We start from the raw sequence: 14371 nt of genomic DNA, 5'->3' as shown, positions 1-14371 counted from the left end.
GTGATCTTTATTCTGTGTCATTGAATTATTTGGCACATTTTACAAGATTGCAAAGATATTTGACTAAAGAACACTTCAAATCTCTTTCTGGGTCCATGTCTGCAGAGGATCTAAATAAAGTTTCCTTGCAACTGGCCATCCTTCAATTGATATCTGTGTTTGAGGCTGATCTCCCACACCATGGAAGGTACCTCACGGACAGCAGACTCAGGCATAGCCATTAGTAGACATGCTCGGATGCAGCTATGCGACTTTGCAGAGCCCTTTAAGTCTTCATTTATCACTGCTCCTTTTGATGGCTCTTCCTTATTTGGCCTTAAATTAAAAGACACACACTCCAGATGTAAGCAAGAAGGAAAGACTTTGTTTGCCATAGGGATATGTTTTTCTACCCCACAAAGACCATTTTCCAGGAATCGGTGAGAAGGTAGAAAGATGTGATTTTGTAAATCCCGGGGTCCTTTCCAAGACTCACGAGGAGATAGCACTTCCAGGGGCAGAGGGGTGAACGCTTAACGGAAGATGCCACCCCTGTGGCAGAGGTGGACTACAGAGTCAGAGTTTCTGGGATTCCTTCTTGGATATGCCCTACTAGTGCTCCTGAAAGGTGACCCAACTGTTGCCTTTTGGAGGCAGTCAGGGGGCATGTCTCTGCACCGAAGAGCCTGGCAGTCCATAAAAAAAGATTCTTGGGTGCAGAGAATTATATCCAGAGGTTATATCATACCATTTTCTCATATTCCTCCTACAAGAATGAAGATAATTCCTGATGTTCCACCCAATCAGAGGGAAGCAGCAGCCTTAGAAATAGAAAATGTGCTCGAAAAAGAGTCATCCAGAAGGTCTCCCCAGACCAGAGAGGATCCAGGACCTACTTAAGATTGTTCTTAGTGCTAAAGAAGACAGGGAACCTGAGACTCATCCCGGATCTCAGCAAACTAAATGAGTTTGTGCAATATTCAAGGTTCTGGATGGTGATGGTTCAGTCCATTCTGCCTTTTCTACAAAAAGATGATTGGATGTACTTAATAGATCTTCAGGATGCATACCATCACATCAAACTGAACATGCACTCTCGAAGATATGTGTTTCCAGCTGGGAGCCAGGCACTACCAGGTCAGAGCATTACCCTTTGGTTTCACCACAGCCCCCAGGGTGTTCACCATATGAATAGCGGTGGTAGCAGCTCACTTGAGACTGCAGGGATTCTGAGTGTCTCTCATACCTAGACGACTGGCTCCTAACTGCCCCAACCAGGCATCTAGTCCTACAGGCAAGGGACTACTTGTTTCAGCTGAGTCTCTATCTAGGCATCACAGTCAGTTACAGCAAATCACAACTCATACTTACACAGAGTCTGGAGTTCATAGCTGCTCATCTGGATATCGTCAGTCAGATAGCCTGCCTCTCTCTGTCACTTGAATCCAGGCATTCAGATCTCAGGTCAAGAAGATAATCCTGCATTCTTTTCCAGCATGACTAATCTTACAAGCCTTAGGATCCATGGCAGCAGCAGCTATCACCCTAGTCCCTTTATCCAGGTTTCACATGCAAATTCTGCAGTGGACCCTGTCAATACAGTGGTCCATCATTCCAAAGCCTTTAACCACCCCAGTCAAGATCATACAAGTTTGCAAGTGATATCTGTGGTGGTTTCACATAAAGTTTCCTAAGGTCATCCATTTGTTGTTCTCCTGTCCACAGCCACTGTGACCACAGACTCCTCCCACCTGGGATGGGGGGGCATTACTTGGGAAGGACAGTCAAAGATATGTGGTCTCCAGAAGAAGCCAAGACTCGTATCAGTATCCTGGAAATTAGAGCAGTCCTCAGGCCTTTCAAGATGCTCTCCTCTCCGGGGCGATTGCTATTCAGATGGACAAATATGTCCATAGTCTGGTACATCAACAGACAAGGAGAAAACAAATCGTGTCTGTTTTGATGTTCATCGTGTTACCCTGCTGCAGTCATCACACTTGGGTTAACCTGTCGTCAGGCAGTCCCGCAGTCGGCCTGAATTCCGAAGTCTTGGTCTGGCGTCGGTTGCTTTCGCTTCTTCCTTGACATCAGTGCACCAGGGGTATATAAGAGGCATCTGACGCCATTTTCTTCAGTCTTTCTTGCCGCGTGGTGCCCGAAGCAGAAGCAGTTCGCAAGTGCCGATCGGCCGACACCTGAGATTTTCTAATCGAGTTTCAGTCCGAAGTCTTCAAAGCTAAGTACCCCGTTGGGGAACCTTTTCTTGCCTCAGTCCGATGTCAGAAAAAGTTAACAATTGCATTTCTTGTGGGAAGCAAATACTTCATAAGGACTTTCATTCTTATTGTATACCTTGCCTAGGCCCAGACCACGACGTCACTGGTTGTAGGTTTTGTGCTAGGTTCAATAAGCGAACTATAAAGCGATGCTTTGATTTCGCACGACACTACTTCGGTAGGAAATTTAATTACACTGTGCCGTCGGAGAAACCTACTACCGGCGTGCATAAAAAACGCAAAGATAAAAACAGGCAGCCTAGATCCAAGCCAGACTCCGAGGCCTCGGCTGGGCCGGTCGTCGGTTCTCCGGTTTTCAGTGAGGCGCCTACGCAGCCCCTGGCTACCGCAGAATTGGATCCCCAGACCACTTTGGATTCTCCAGCAGAGAGTTCTAGGCCGACGCAGCCATTTTCTTTAGGCCCTACCGACGACATTGCAGAAGGAGAAGCCGGTGCTGTAGACAAAAGGCCTAGACAAGAGGAGAATTATGCCTCCTCTGATCAAGTGTCTATTTCCTCAGGCTCCTCTGAGGAACAGGATTATTCCTTTCCCCCTTATGAAGATTCTAATGCTGAAGATTCTTTTCCCTCAGCTTTTCCCACTGAAGACTATTCCTTTGGGGAAACCTTACATACCATGAGGGAGCATTTCCACTGGGAAGGTCAGGACTACTCCGACTCAAAGAAAAGGCTCTGAGAGTTTCTTTTACTCCCCAGCACAGACCACTTGCTATTCCCCCAGTTTTAGACATTGTGGATGATGTTTTCTTAGAATCTAGTCTAAATCCAGATTCTCTGCCTCCTGCTCCAGCCAAACCAGATAGATACTATAGAGTGCCTGACTCACACAAATTCCTTTACAAAAGCCCTGTTGCTGATCCAGAGACTATCTCCCAGGGTCCCAAAGGGGCTAAGGCTTCTATGGCTAAAAATCCTGTACCCTCTGAAAGGGACTCCAGAGCACTAGATAGGTGGGGGAAGAAGGTTTACACTTCAGCTACTCTAGCTATGAGAGCACTAAATTGTCAATTTCACATGCTTAAATACCAGCAATTCCTAATGTCTCAAATAAAACAAAAGATGAGCACGCACCATCAACAGTCTGAATTCAAGGAAATGCAGGATCCGTTGCATGCAGCTGAATATGTGGGCAAACATACTTTACAATGTGGTTTTGATGCCTTGAAGCTTCCTGTAGAGCAGCTGTTACTGGGTCTGTTATACGTAGGCATGCTTGGTTAAAGGAACAAACTCTGCCTGATCATGTTAAAGCAAAGTTACTAGATGCACCCTTATAGCAGGATGTCTTATTTGTGGTTAAAGCAGAAGAGGTTTTAAAGAAAATTGAGGATAAGGCAAAATCTATGCAGACGGTCAAAGATTTCTTACAGGTACAGCCCCCACGCTTCAGCAGAATTTGGCCAACAAAAAATTGGTCCTTTCCAGCTTCTGACAGACCACAGAGGGGAAAATACAGGCGCCCAAGGGGCAGAGGACAAGCACAAATCCCTTACAAACCTCGCCAATGGGGCACTGCAACACAGAAGGGAGGAGAAGACAGGTCCCAAACTACTAGAAGGCAAACACAATGACTTAACCCTCAAACTGCCAAGCAAAACCCTCAAACTGCCAAGCAAAACTCTCATGGCAGCTCCCTTGGGAGGAAAGTTAGCACTTTTTGCAGACAACTGGCGCATCGTCACAAAGGACAAATGGGTCCTAGACATTATCTCACAAGGATGCAGATTCCATTTCCACACTTTGCCAAGGATAAAAGGAATGCCAAACCTGCCACAAAATCAATGGGCAGAGGCACAAAAACAAATTACAGCTCTCATGGACATGAGAGCCATTCAACTGGTACCTACACAGGAGCAAGGCCAAGGATTTTACTCGAGGCTCTTTCTAGTCCCCAGAAAGGACAATGCTTGGAGACCCATTCTGGACCTTTCAGTTCTAAACACCTTCTTGCAAGTACCCAAATTCAAGATGCTAACACTACAGCAGCTTCTTCCCATGTTGGGCAAGAAAGCTTGGCTAGTAACTTTGGACCTCAAGGAGGCATACCTGCATGTCCCTATCAGACAAAATTGCAGAAGTTACATCCGTTTCATTGCAGGTTCAACCCATTACGAATTCTCTGCACTGCCCTTTGGCTCATCTACTGCGCCCAGGGTCTTCACAAAATGCCTGGCACCAGTAATTGCATACTGCAGACAAAGAGGAATTCAAATATACCCATGCCTGGACGACTGCCTCATCCAAGCAGAAAGCAAGGACATTCTTTTACAACATCTGGCTTTTGTAAAACACCTAAGTTGCCTAGGGTACACACAGTAAATGAAAAGAAATCAAAACTAGTGCCCTCACAAAATATGACATTCCTGGGTGCCAGCTTGAATACAACGGCCCAGATGGCTTAGCTGATGCCAGACAAGCAACTACAACTAACTCAGTACTTCAGAGCAATGGCAACAAAGACCCAACTCCCTGCAAGAAAAATTCTGCAAGCCTTGGGCTTCATGGCATCTTGCATACTACTAATACCATTTGCAAAACTGCATATGAGGAAATTACAATGGTACCTGAAAAGCATATGGACTCAACACAGCCACAGCTTGGAAACAGTGATACCTCTCATTCCCTGCCTTCAACAGGAGTTTCTATGGTGGTCACAGGCATGTCACCTCAACGAGGGTCAGCCTTTTACCTTACCCCCAGCCAGGCAAACTATGACAACAGATGCATCGGACTATGCCTGGGGGCACACATGGCAGGATGTTGCGTTCAAGGCACATGGACAGCAGATCAAAGGAATCTGCACATCAATCAAAAAGAAATGCTAGCTATACAGAATGCTCTGACAGCCTTCAAGGACCTCTTACATCCAGGATAGCTTATCATAAGGACAGACAACACCACAGTAATGTGGTACATAAACAAACAAGGGGGTACACACTCCTACCCTCTATGCAGGCAAGCAATGACCTTGTGGAACACAGCACTGGCTTAACAAGTTCAATTACAAGCTCAATTCCTGCCAGGAAAAAAGAACACATTGGCAGACGACCTAAGCAGAAACATCATGGATCCCCACGAGTGGAAACTGGACCCACAAGTATTTGCAATGATAACTCAGTTTTGGGGGCTGGCAAACAGGTCTATGTCTGGGTGCCCCATTTTTATCAGCTAACAAAATTTTGCACAAGGACTTTTCACCATCAAGCTTGGAAAGTGGACGCACTCTCATTCAGTTGGAAAATGCTGACAGTATATGCCTTCCCTCCATTGCCCCTTCTCACAAAGGTGCTGCTGAAAGTCAGGATGGAGAGACCCCGAATGATACTCATCGCCCCAGACTGGCCACGCCAACACTGGTACCCACTATTAAGGAATATGGCCCAGGGCCCACCATGGATTTTACCACAAATTACTCATCTGCTCACACAGCAAGACAGTCAGATTCTACACAGCCAGCTCAAAACCTTAAACTTGGCTGCATGGCAAATCACCTAAGCAACCAGCCAGCTCCTCTTTCACAAGCTGTTATGGATGTTATTCTGGAGGCCAGGAGGCCCAGCACCAGGAAAGCCTACTCAGACAAATGGAAAAGGTTTTGCGCCTGGAACCAAGCTAAAGGCCAAAATACCCTTCAGCCAGACATACCTCAGATTCTGCAATATTTAACTGAGATGTTACACAAAGGGCTTTCTTTTTCATCTATTAAAATCTACGCCTCAGCTATTTCAGCTCACTACAACACGGATCCCCCCTTATTTTCACATCCACTCCTAAGGCAGTTTCTCAGAGGGGCCAAAAACATTAGGCCTCCCAGGAGAGCACCAACACCTACTTGGGACCTCAATTTTTTTCTGGAAAAACTTACACTACCTCCTTTTGAGCCAGCTTTCTCAGCTGACTTAAAGTTTATATCATTGAAGACTGCCCTGCTGCTAGCAATTACTTCAGCCAAAAGAGTCTCAGAGCTTCAGGCACTAATGGCAGTAGAGACTTTCCTCATCTTTCATCAAGACAGAGTTTCTCTGTGAACTAATCCCTCCTTTATGCCTAAGGTGGTATCCAGTGTGGCTCTAAATCAAACCATCCATTTACCCACCTTCTTTCCAAATCCACAGAACAAATGAGAAAGACTCCTGCATTCCTTGGACATTCACAGGCAGCTACGTTACTACTTGGATAAAACTAAGGTTTTCAGAAAATCTGACCAGCTTTTTGTATCCTATGCTACAGCATCACAAGGAAAGGTTATCTCAAAACAGACCATTTCCAAATGGATAGGACATTGCATACGTTTTTGCTACACCCACCATGGAAAACCAGTTCCTGCTAGCATAAGGCCCCACTCTACCAGGGCAGCAGCTACATCTACAGCCTTCCTCAGGGGGGTGCCAACCAAGGATATTCTGGAAACTGCAACTTGGAGTTCAGTACACAACTTCACCAAACACAATCACTTACCATTTTACTCTAAGACTAGAGCTAGCTTCGCCACTGCAGTTTTGCAGGGCCTTCAAGCCTCCTCTAACCCTGTTTGACTCCACCTCCCATCCTTATCTTTGGGATTCTACCCAAGTGTGATGACTGCAGCAGGGTAACACGATGAATGTAGTACAGTTTTGTACCTACCATAAATGTAGATGTTCGAGTGTATAGCCTGCTGCAGTCCAGGTTACCCTCCCTCCATCCCCTCTGACCTAACTAAAACCTTTCAATACCTTAAAATCTGATACAACCTTTGTGGTGTATTTGCTTATAGCTGGAGGGATGTTTTGTTTGTGCTAAACTTTTATTATTGGTACTATCTACTGACCACCTTTTGGAGGGGGACACCTGACATCTGGGGCAAGAAAAACTGAAGAAAATAGCGTCGGATGCCTCTTGCATACCCCTGGCGCACTGACGTCAGGGAAGAAGCGACAGCAACCGACGCCGGACCAAGACTTTGGAATTCAGGCCGACTGCGGGACCACCTGACGACATAACCCAAGTGTGATGACTGCAGCAGGGTATGCACTCGGACATCTACATGGTAGGTACAAAACTGTACTTTAGGAAGCAATGAGTGTGTGGCAATGGGAGATCTTTTCTTGCTTTCTAATAGCAACACACATAATGGGGAAAGCCAACATGATTACAGACAAACTAAGCATGTCCATTCTGATGATTTGAGTGGTCTCTCAGTGTCTAAGTGGCAGAGAGAATTTTCCATCAGTGAGGCCAGCCATACTGCAGCCTGTTCGCTTCTCCCCTCAGCAACAAGTGCAGCAGGTTCTTTGTCCTGATCCCTCCAATGAGGTAGTCCGAGAGAGAGACTCTAGTCCACAAATGGCCCTCAAGTCTTCTATATGCTTACCCACATTATCTCTTATTGCCAAATTTCTACAGAAAACATACCAGTTGAAGATCACAGTTATTTTCATTGCACCCTTTTGGCCTAATAAGATTTGGTTCCCCTTCTTCTGGTCTCACATTCTACATCTGCCCTGGATACTGGATCCCAGTCCAGACCTCCTGTGTCACCTGACATGTATAACTCATTTGGACAAAACAGGCCTTAAAATGACTGCATGGTTTCTCCAGTTCCAATGATTGCATGACAGCCCAGTCTTTCCTACCTGGTCCGTCATATTTTGTTATTTTTGCAAAAAGTGATTTTACAAAAGTAAATGGAAGAGGTTTATTTTTTGGGCCTTTAACAGGGATGTGGATCCTCCCCATTCTGCCCCCCATACTAGCCGTACTTGATTTTTTAGCTTCAGTTTACAATGAAGGGGGTAGCTTTTATACTATTAATGTCCATTTGGATACCATTTTAAATGTCCATGTATGTGAAAATAAATCTTCCTTAGCTTCTTCTAAGTTATGTAAAGTCTTGCTCAAAGGAGCTTTTCTACTTAGACCTGCAGTAAAGGATCCTGATCCTCCTCGGGATTTAGTTATTTTGCTTAAAGCTCTGAGCCAAAGCCCCTCTGAACTCTAAGCCAGGTCAGACTTAATTTTTTTTCTTGGAAAACCATTTCCCTAGTTGCGATCACATCAGCTAGACAAGTATCTGAACTCAAGACTGTATCTTTCAAATCTTCTTATCTGGTTTTCCACAAAGACAGGGTGTCCTTGCGGACCAAGTGAATAAGCTTCTTAATTTCGTTATCCGAACATAGAATAGGTCACTTCGTCTGTATGATTAATCTAATTTGGGGTGTACATCTGTTATATTTAGTAATATTTCTTATAGACCTATCCTGAGGATTACTTGAAGTTCCATTGACAGAACTATCATTTCCAAATAAATATGGTTTTCCTGTCTTCTCTCTCTAATAAAATATAGCCCATATTTTCTTTTATAATCTTAGAATCATAGCTTGTCTTCAAGAAGTCATCAGCCATGCACACTAATTCTTGGTTGAAGCCTTCTATATACTTGGATTCAATCTGCTGGCTCTTATAAGTTGACTTTATACAGCGCTATTAAAACATGTCTGGGGTGCATGCTTTGAGAGTGGACATATCTAGTAGCTTGCACATTTTTCTTATTTATGTTAGTATCAAACCTATCATGACCATGCCATAAGTGGCATACTATGTAGAATATAAAAATTGTTGTGCATTCATTCAGTGTTGGTCATGAGACTAGAAAATTAAATGCATACATATATTGACATACATAGGAGTACAGAAAAACAACTTAAAAAATGTCTTGGAAAAACATTGTTTAGAATGTGAAAATAGTAAGGATAATTTAATGTTCTAGCAAAAGCAGAAACTGGCGTTTTATGGGGGATGACTTAGAAATTTTATTAAATTGTAGAGAAATCCACTAGTGAATACTCTTAAATTCTGACAGAATGCCAAGATTAAATGATAGTATACATTTTAAATGTTAGTTAAAAAAGAACATGTTTGAAACATTCATTTGATTTTGTAATGCGCATGTTTGAACTGTTTTATGTTGAAACAGTTTGATTTCGTAATGTATATATTGTTTTGTGTGAATTGTATATTATTTCATTAGAGGTATGTGTCATGTGATTTGTAGTAAACTTTTCTCAGGAGTTTAGTTTCATAACATTCCAGGTCTGCATAAAGAAAGCGCTAACTGTTTTTAGAAAAAAATATTTTACTCATGAAAGAAGCTACTGATTCTCATTTTTTGATGAAGTTACAGAATTAACAGTGACAAGATACCTGTCTGACAGTATTAAATCTGCCTATTATGAAGCATGGCAATTCTTTCTGTTAAAGTGCATTCTGCCAGAACAGAAGCCACTTATCAGGTCTTCTTTTATAATACTTTCATAGATGAAACACTGCAGACTGAATGGAATATCAAGGTCTTGTTTGGCCTTTGAAACTCACATCCTCTGATATGATCTTTCATGAGACCACCCTGGTTGGATTCTGGGGGCTGTGTCCTGATTTTAGAACAGGATGAACTAGATCACGACAGATGCAGAAGTTATTTACCATAACGATATGTTGTGGTTGTAGTTTACACTCCTCTACACTTTCTGCACATCTTAAATTGTTGTATTAGAAGGGGGTACAGAATATGCAGGTGTGTGAGTGCTGAGTGTGCTTAGTTAGAATGACCTTTTATGATCTGGTGAGGAGGATGGAGAGTAGGGGATTATGGATAATGGGGAGAAGTTAAAGCCTGGGAGAGCTTGTATTGGTGCCAAGATGACTGAGCTGAAGTTACATTTCTGTGGTACGAAAGGATGAACCATGACTTTGCAGATCTGTCATTATGGTAAGTGCATAAACTAAAGTTTTGTATGTGCTATAATATTAGATTCTTATCTCTTTCCATTTGTCTTGACTGTTTGGGTTATCTGCCTGGAGGCAGATCCAAGCCAGCAACATTTAGAGCTTTTTTAGTGCTCGATACTCCTCTAATCGAGTTTGTTCCTAGACTGGCACGATATCCCTTAGAAGAAATGGAAATAAAAATAGGACAGTGGCAGTGCTTCTGGAATAGTGCTGTCATGGTCATCCAAGAAAAACATAAGTTGTTACAATATGGAAGGGAGAAGAAAGGAAGGTTGTCAAGATGGATGGAGAGGGACAAGAAGGATCTGGCATTGTGATTACAACACAACTTTTGTATCCTATACTGTCTCCTCCATCCATCTTGACTGTTTGGGACAGATTTCCCAGCTGCCACAATTCCAGAGCGGCATCATGGCAGGATACCCTTGAGTATGGTGGAACTGAAGGCTACTTTTGGTCTAGAAATGAGACTCAGTTTGCTATGTTCGACTAAACTGTGCATTTTAGACCATGTTGTTACTGAACAGATGGTCATCCAATATGGAATGCATGAAGCAGGCAGCAGATATAGAAATGGGTCTAGTGTAATGTGCTCTTGGCTTGGTTGAAAGAGGAGCCTTTTCGGTAATTGTAAACAAAAGTAATTTCAATCTGACAGCCATCTAGAAAAGGTATCGTGATAAACGTTTGACACCAGTTTGACTTTAGAAAAGGACACACAAAGTTGAACGTGGTTACCTTTAGGTTTTGTGCAGTTCAAATAAAAGCTCAGTTGTCAGTGTACATTTAAAATGTGCAAAATGTATTCTCCTTGGTAAGAGTGATTTGGGGGAAAAGACTGATAAATGTATGGACTGATTACATGCTGTGTGAGCTCAAAAACCTGGAAAATTTCCTTTCAGAAGACCGTGAGCTCAGAGAAGAAAGTATTTTAAGGGAACAATCTAAGATAACAGTGGTCCCCGAGTCATTGGGGGATGGTACTGGAGGCTGTGAATCTTAAGGGCTGGGGCAGACAAGGTTAGGGAGTCTGTAGGCATTTTTCTCTTTTCTTTTTTCCTTGCCATTATTTCTGCCTCTATTCTCATCTTTTTCTCTTGCCTTGCCATTATCTTTTTCTTTGTCAGTAGGCTTCGAAACATGCCTCTCAACTCCTTTTGGGTTGCCGTATGATTAAAGCTGAAGCAGAATAAGAGTCAGTCAAATCTCCCACAGATCTGTAAGGAAGCCTCTTAAAAATAACTTATTGTTTCTGTCAATAAGGCCCATTGGCAAAAAAATAAATAAATAAAAAGTTGCATGAACCATCCAAATGTTCAGCACCAAGGAAAATAACCCACTGAGGGCCCTGTGGTGGAATTTTGTGATCACACTTTAGACACTTCTTAAAGGCTGAAGCTTTATACATATTTACTAAAAAGAATATGACTGATGACATCATTACACAAAGTTGAAATACGCTTTGCTAGGCCTCAGGAGAGAGATTGTTTTGGTAAATTTGTGCTAATTTTGATGACACAGAAAAACCCGGAGAAAAGAAAATTACTAATATTGATGAGGAAGAATGGAACAGAATATCTGTAGCAAAAAATAATTGTCACTTATCAGAATAAACATCAAGCGGATCACTGAAGAATCACATCTGTTTTGTTAGAGTGGCAAGCAAGATCTTAGGGTTATCTTAGCACATAACATTATTAGAGAGGGAAAGCACTGGAGAAGCTCTAAAAGTTGCCAGGTCAGATCTGCCTCAAGGCAGATAACCCAAACAGTTGAGACGGCTACGAGGGGACAACATAGGATCGTTTGTTTACTGTGTGATGTACTGTTTTTAGCGGTGTGACATCCTTCAGATATGGTGATCAGAAATATGCTTGAATAAACTAGTGTATTATCAGTTTGTGTGTGAGTATTTAATATAGCTGCTTCATTTAGATATGACTTGTCAAGTTTTAAAAATTGTGATCCCCCCATGTATTGCACCTACAGAACAGTATAATGGTCAGTTCAGTATGTCACTCAGTACATGGTTGGTGTCTCAGAGAACTCATCTTCAACTGTGTAGTTTGTTTATATTACTCTTAAGCTTTTGAGGAGTGTAACACAAGAGGGGAATATAGCACAAAGGGTAAATGGTGTGAAATGCTAACAAGTTTCATCCTGTAGTCCTGCATTTGACTTCTCAGTTCTCCATTTGTGTATTTTGTGACTTTGAGAAAGTCACATAAATTTTTTAGTGTTCCTGGGCTGCCCCTGCAGAGAGGTTCTTGTCATTTGTGGACCTTGCCTAGTTAAGTAATATATTACCGGCAATTAATTTTCATGTTTAGGACTTGAAATTAACGCCTGAAGTAGCCAATGATTTTGGTATTTTAGCAGATTAGATAAATGTATTTTTATGTCTTAGAATTACTTTTTTCTCTCTTTGTATTTGATTTTAGTAATTTGTGCTTATGTTTTATTAGACAAGGGCTTCTGCTTTGCAAGTGCTGTCTGCCATGTTGGAAGGATCAAAGCAGTTTCTTTCTGTTGCCGAAGATGCCAGTAATCATCGTCAGGCATTCACTCCTTTGTCAGTGACTCTTGCATTTAGTATACGAGAGCTGCACAGATGCCTGCTACTGGCATTGGTAGCTGAGTCCTCCTCACAGACCCTTACACAGATAATTAAGGTAATCCTAAATTAATTTTACAAGTATTTGTAAGGTATGTGTAATCTTATTCCATACATTGACGTAGTACAAATGTGATTTCTGTTTTATTCAGTGTTTAGCTCATTTAGTATCGAATGTGCCTTACAACAGATTAAAACCAGGTTTGCTTACAAGAGTTTGGAATCAGATAAAACCGTATATACGACACAGAGGTAAGCTCTCTATTTCCATTTCATTAGTTGCTTTTATCTCCTTTTTATGCACTGTGCTATATTTAGATTTGTATTCTGCTGTTTGCATGCTTATTGCTTTTATATGTTTACACTAGAGTGCATATATCTGTTTTTAATTTTTTCTTGAGTGGGTTATCCTTCAATCTTCTGATTACTAGAACCAGTGTTAAAACTGTGAAAAAGTTATACTTGTATAGTCACTGTGTGTCTTTGCCTGATTGAATGGAATGGAGCTAGAATAACCATTTTGATACGAAAGGTGCAGTTGTAGAAAATCTTACCATAAATGTAGATATCCTTCTGTTCACTGTCGCAGCATTCTTTTCAGTAGGGATCCCCTGCCAAGTGCAGCCTGACATCTGGCCAGTATACCAAAGCTGTATGTCATACGTATGTACCCCATGCACAGAGTAGGGCATGAAGGTTATGTCCGGACGTACCATCCTCAGAACTGAAAAGTTCCAGTAGGAATGACACTTCAAGGATACTAGTAGGTAACAAGCATATCCAGAAGGAAGATGGACGAGGGGGAAGAGGGAGGGAACAAATACTGCAACACTGAAGAGAAGGGCATGTACTGTTTTGGTAAGATTTTATCCAACTGTACTATGCATTCCATATCACTGTTGCAGTATTCTTTACAATAGGGAGAGGTTAAATGCTCAAGAAGAAGATTGAGAGGAGGAAGGGTCAGTAGAGCCCTCTATGAAGCCCTGGAGAATGGCCTTGGCAAATCCAACTCTGGCCATAGAAATCACATCCAACTTAGTGCTTAGTAAATGTATGCACAGAAGTCCAGGTTGCTGCCTCAAGAATAGAATTAGTATCCAAACCCTTGAAAAAAGCACCAGAAGAAGCCACAGCCATAGTGGGATGAGCCTTAACAGAAGAAGGAATGTTCTTCCCATGAAAAGAATAGCAAAAAGAATTGGCTTTAGATATCCAAGAAGAAATAGTTTGCTTGGAAACAGCCAAACCTAAAGACCTAGGATGAAAAGAAACAAAGCTTTTCATATTCATGAAAAGCTTTAGTCTTATCTAAATAATATCCAAGTTGTCTATGCAAATCCAAGGTGTGCAAAACCTTCTCACTAGCAGTCTGAGGAGAAGGGAAAAAAGTGGGCAAATGAATAGACTGATTAAGAGACAACTCGTTAACCATCTTGGGCATAAAAGAAGGATTAGTATGAAGGTACACCCAGGCCTTACGGAAAACTAAAAAAATAGAAACAGCCATAAGGACTTGCAGCTCAGACACCCATCAAGCATAAGTAAGGGACAAAAGAACAGTGTTCCAAGAACAGTGCTGTAAGGAAGCTGAAGCAGCAGGCTTTAAAGGAGCCTGAGTCAGTTTTTCTAAAACAAAACTGATGTCCCAGGAAGGAAGGACAGACTTCCTGGGAATCCTAATGTAAAGGCTGCCTTTAAGAAACTGT

At 42.2% G+C, this 14371-nt stretch overlaps 1 protein-coding gene across 1 annotated transcript in view; it reads left to right on the top strand.

Moving 5' to 3' along the window:
• Positions 1-14371, top strand: part of HEATR6 (HEAT repeat containing 6) — a gene marked incomplete in the record, with an annotated part of 1433578 nt that overhangs the window by 745193 nt on the left and 674014 nt on the right. The window contains 2 exon segments of the mRNA XM_044054904.1: positions 12514-12720; positions 12815-12914. Coding sequence (XP_043910839.1) covers positions 12514-12720; positions 12815-12914 — 307 coding nt within the window.

The sequence above is a fragment of the Protopterus annectens genome, chromosome 13.part0 (assembly GCF_019279795.1).
Source record: "Protopterus annectens isolate FY-2018-M chromosome 13.part0, PAN1.0, whole genome shotgun sequence".
NCBI lineage: Eukaryota > Metazoa > Chordata > Ceratodontiformes > Protopteridae > Protopterus > Protopterus annectens.
Note: the sequence above shows the minus strand (reverse complement) of the source record. Positions and strands in the feature narration are given on the sequence as shown.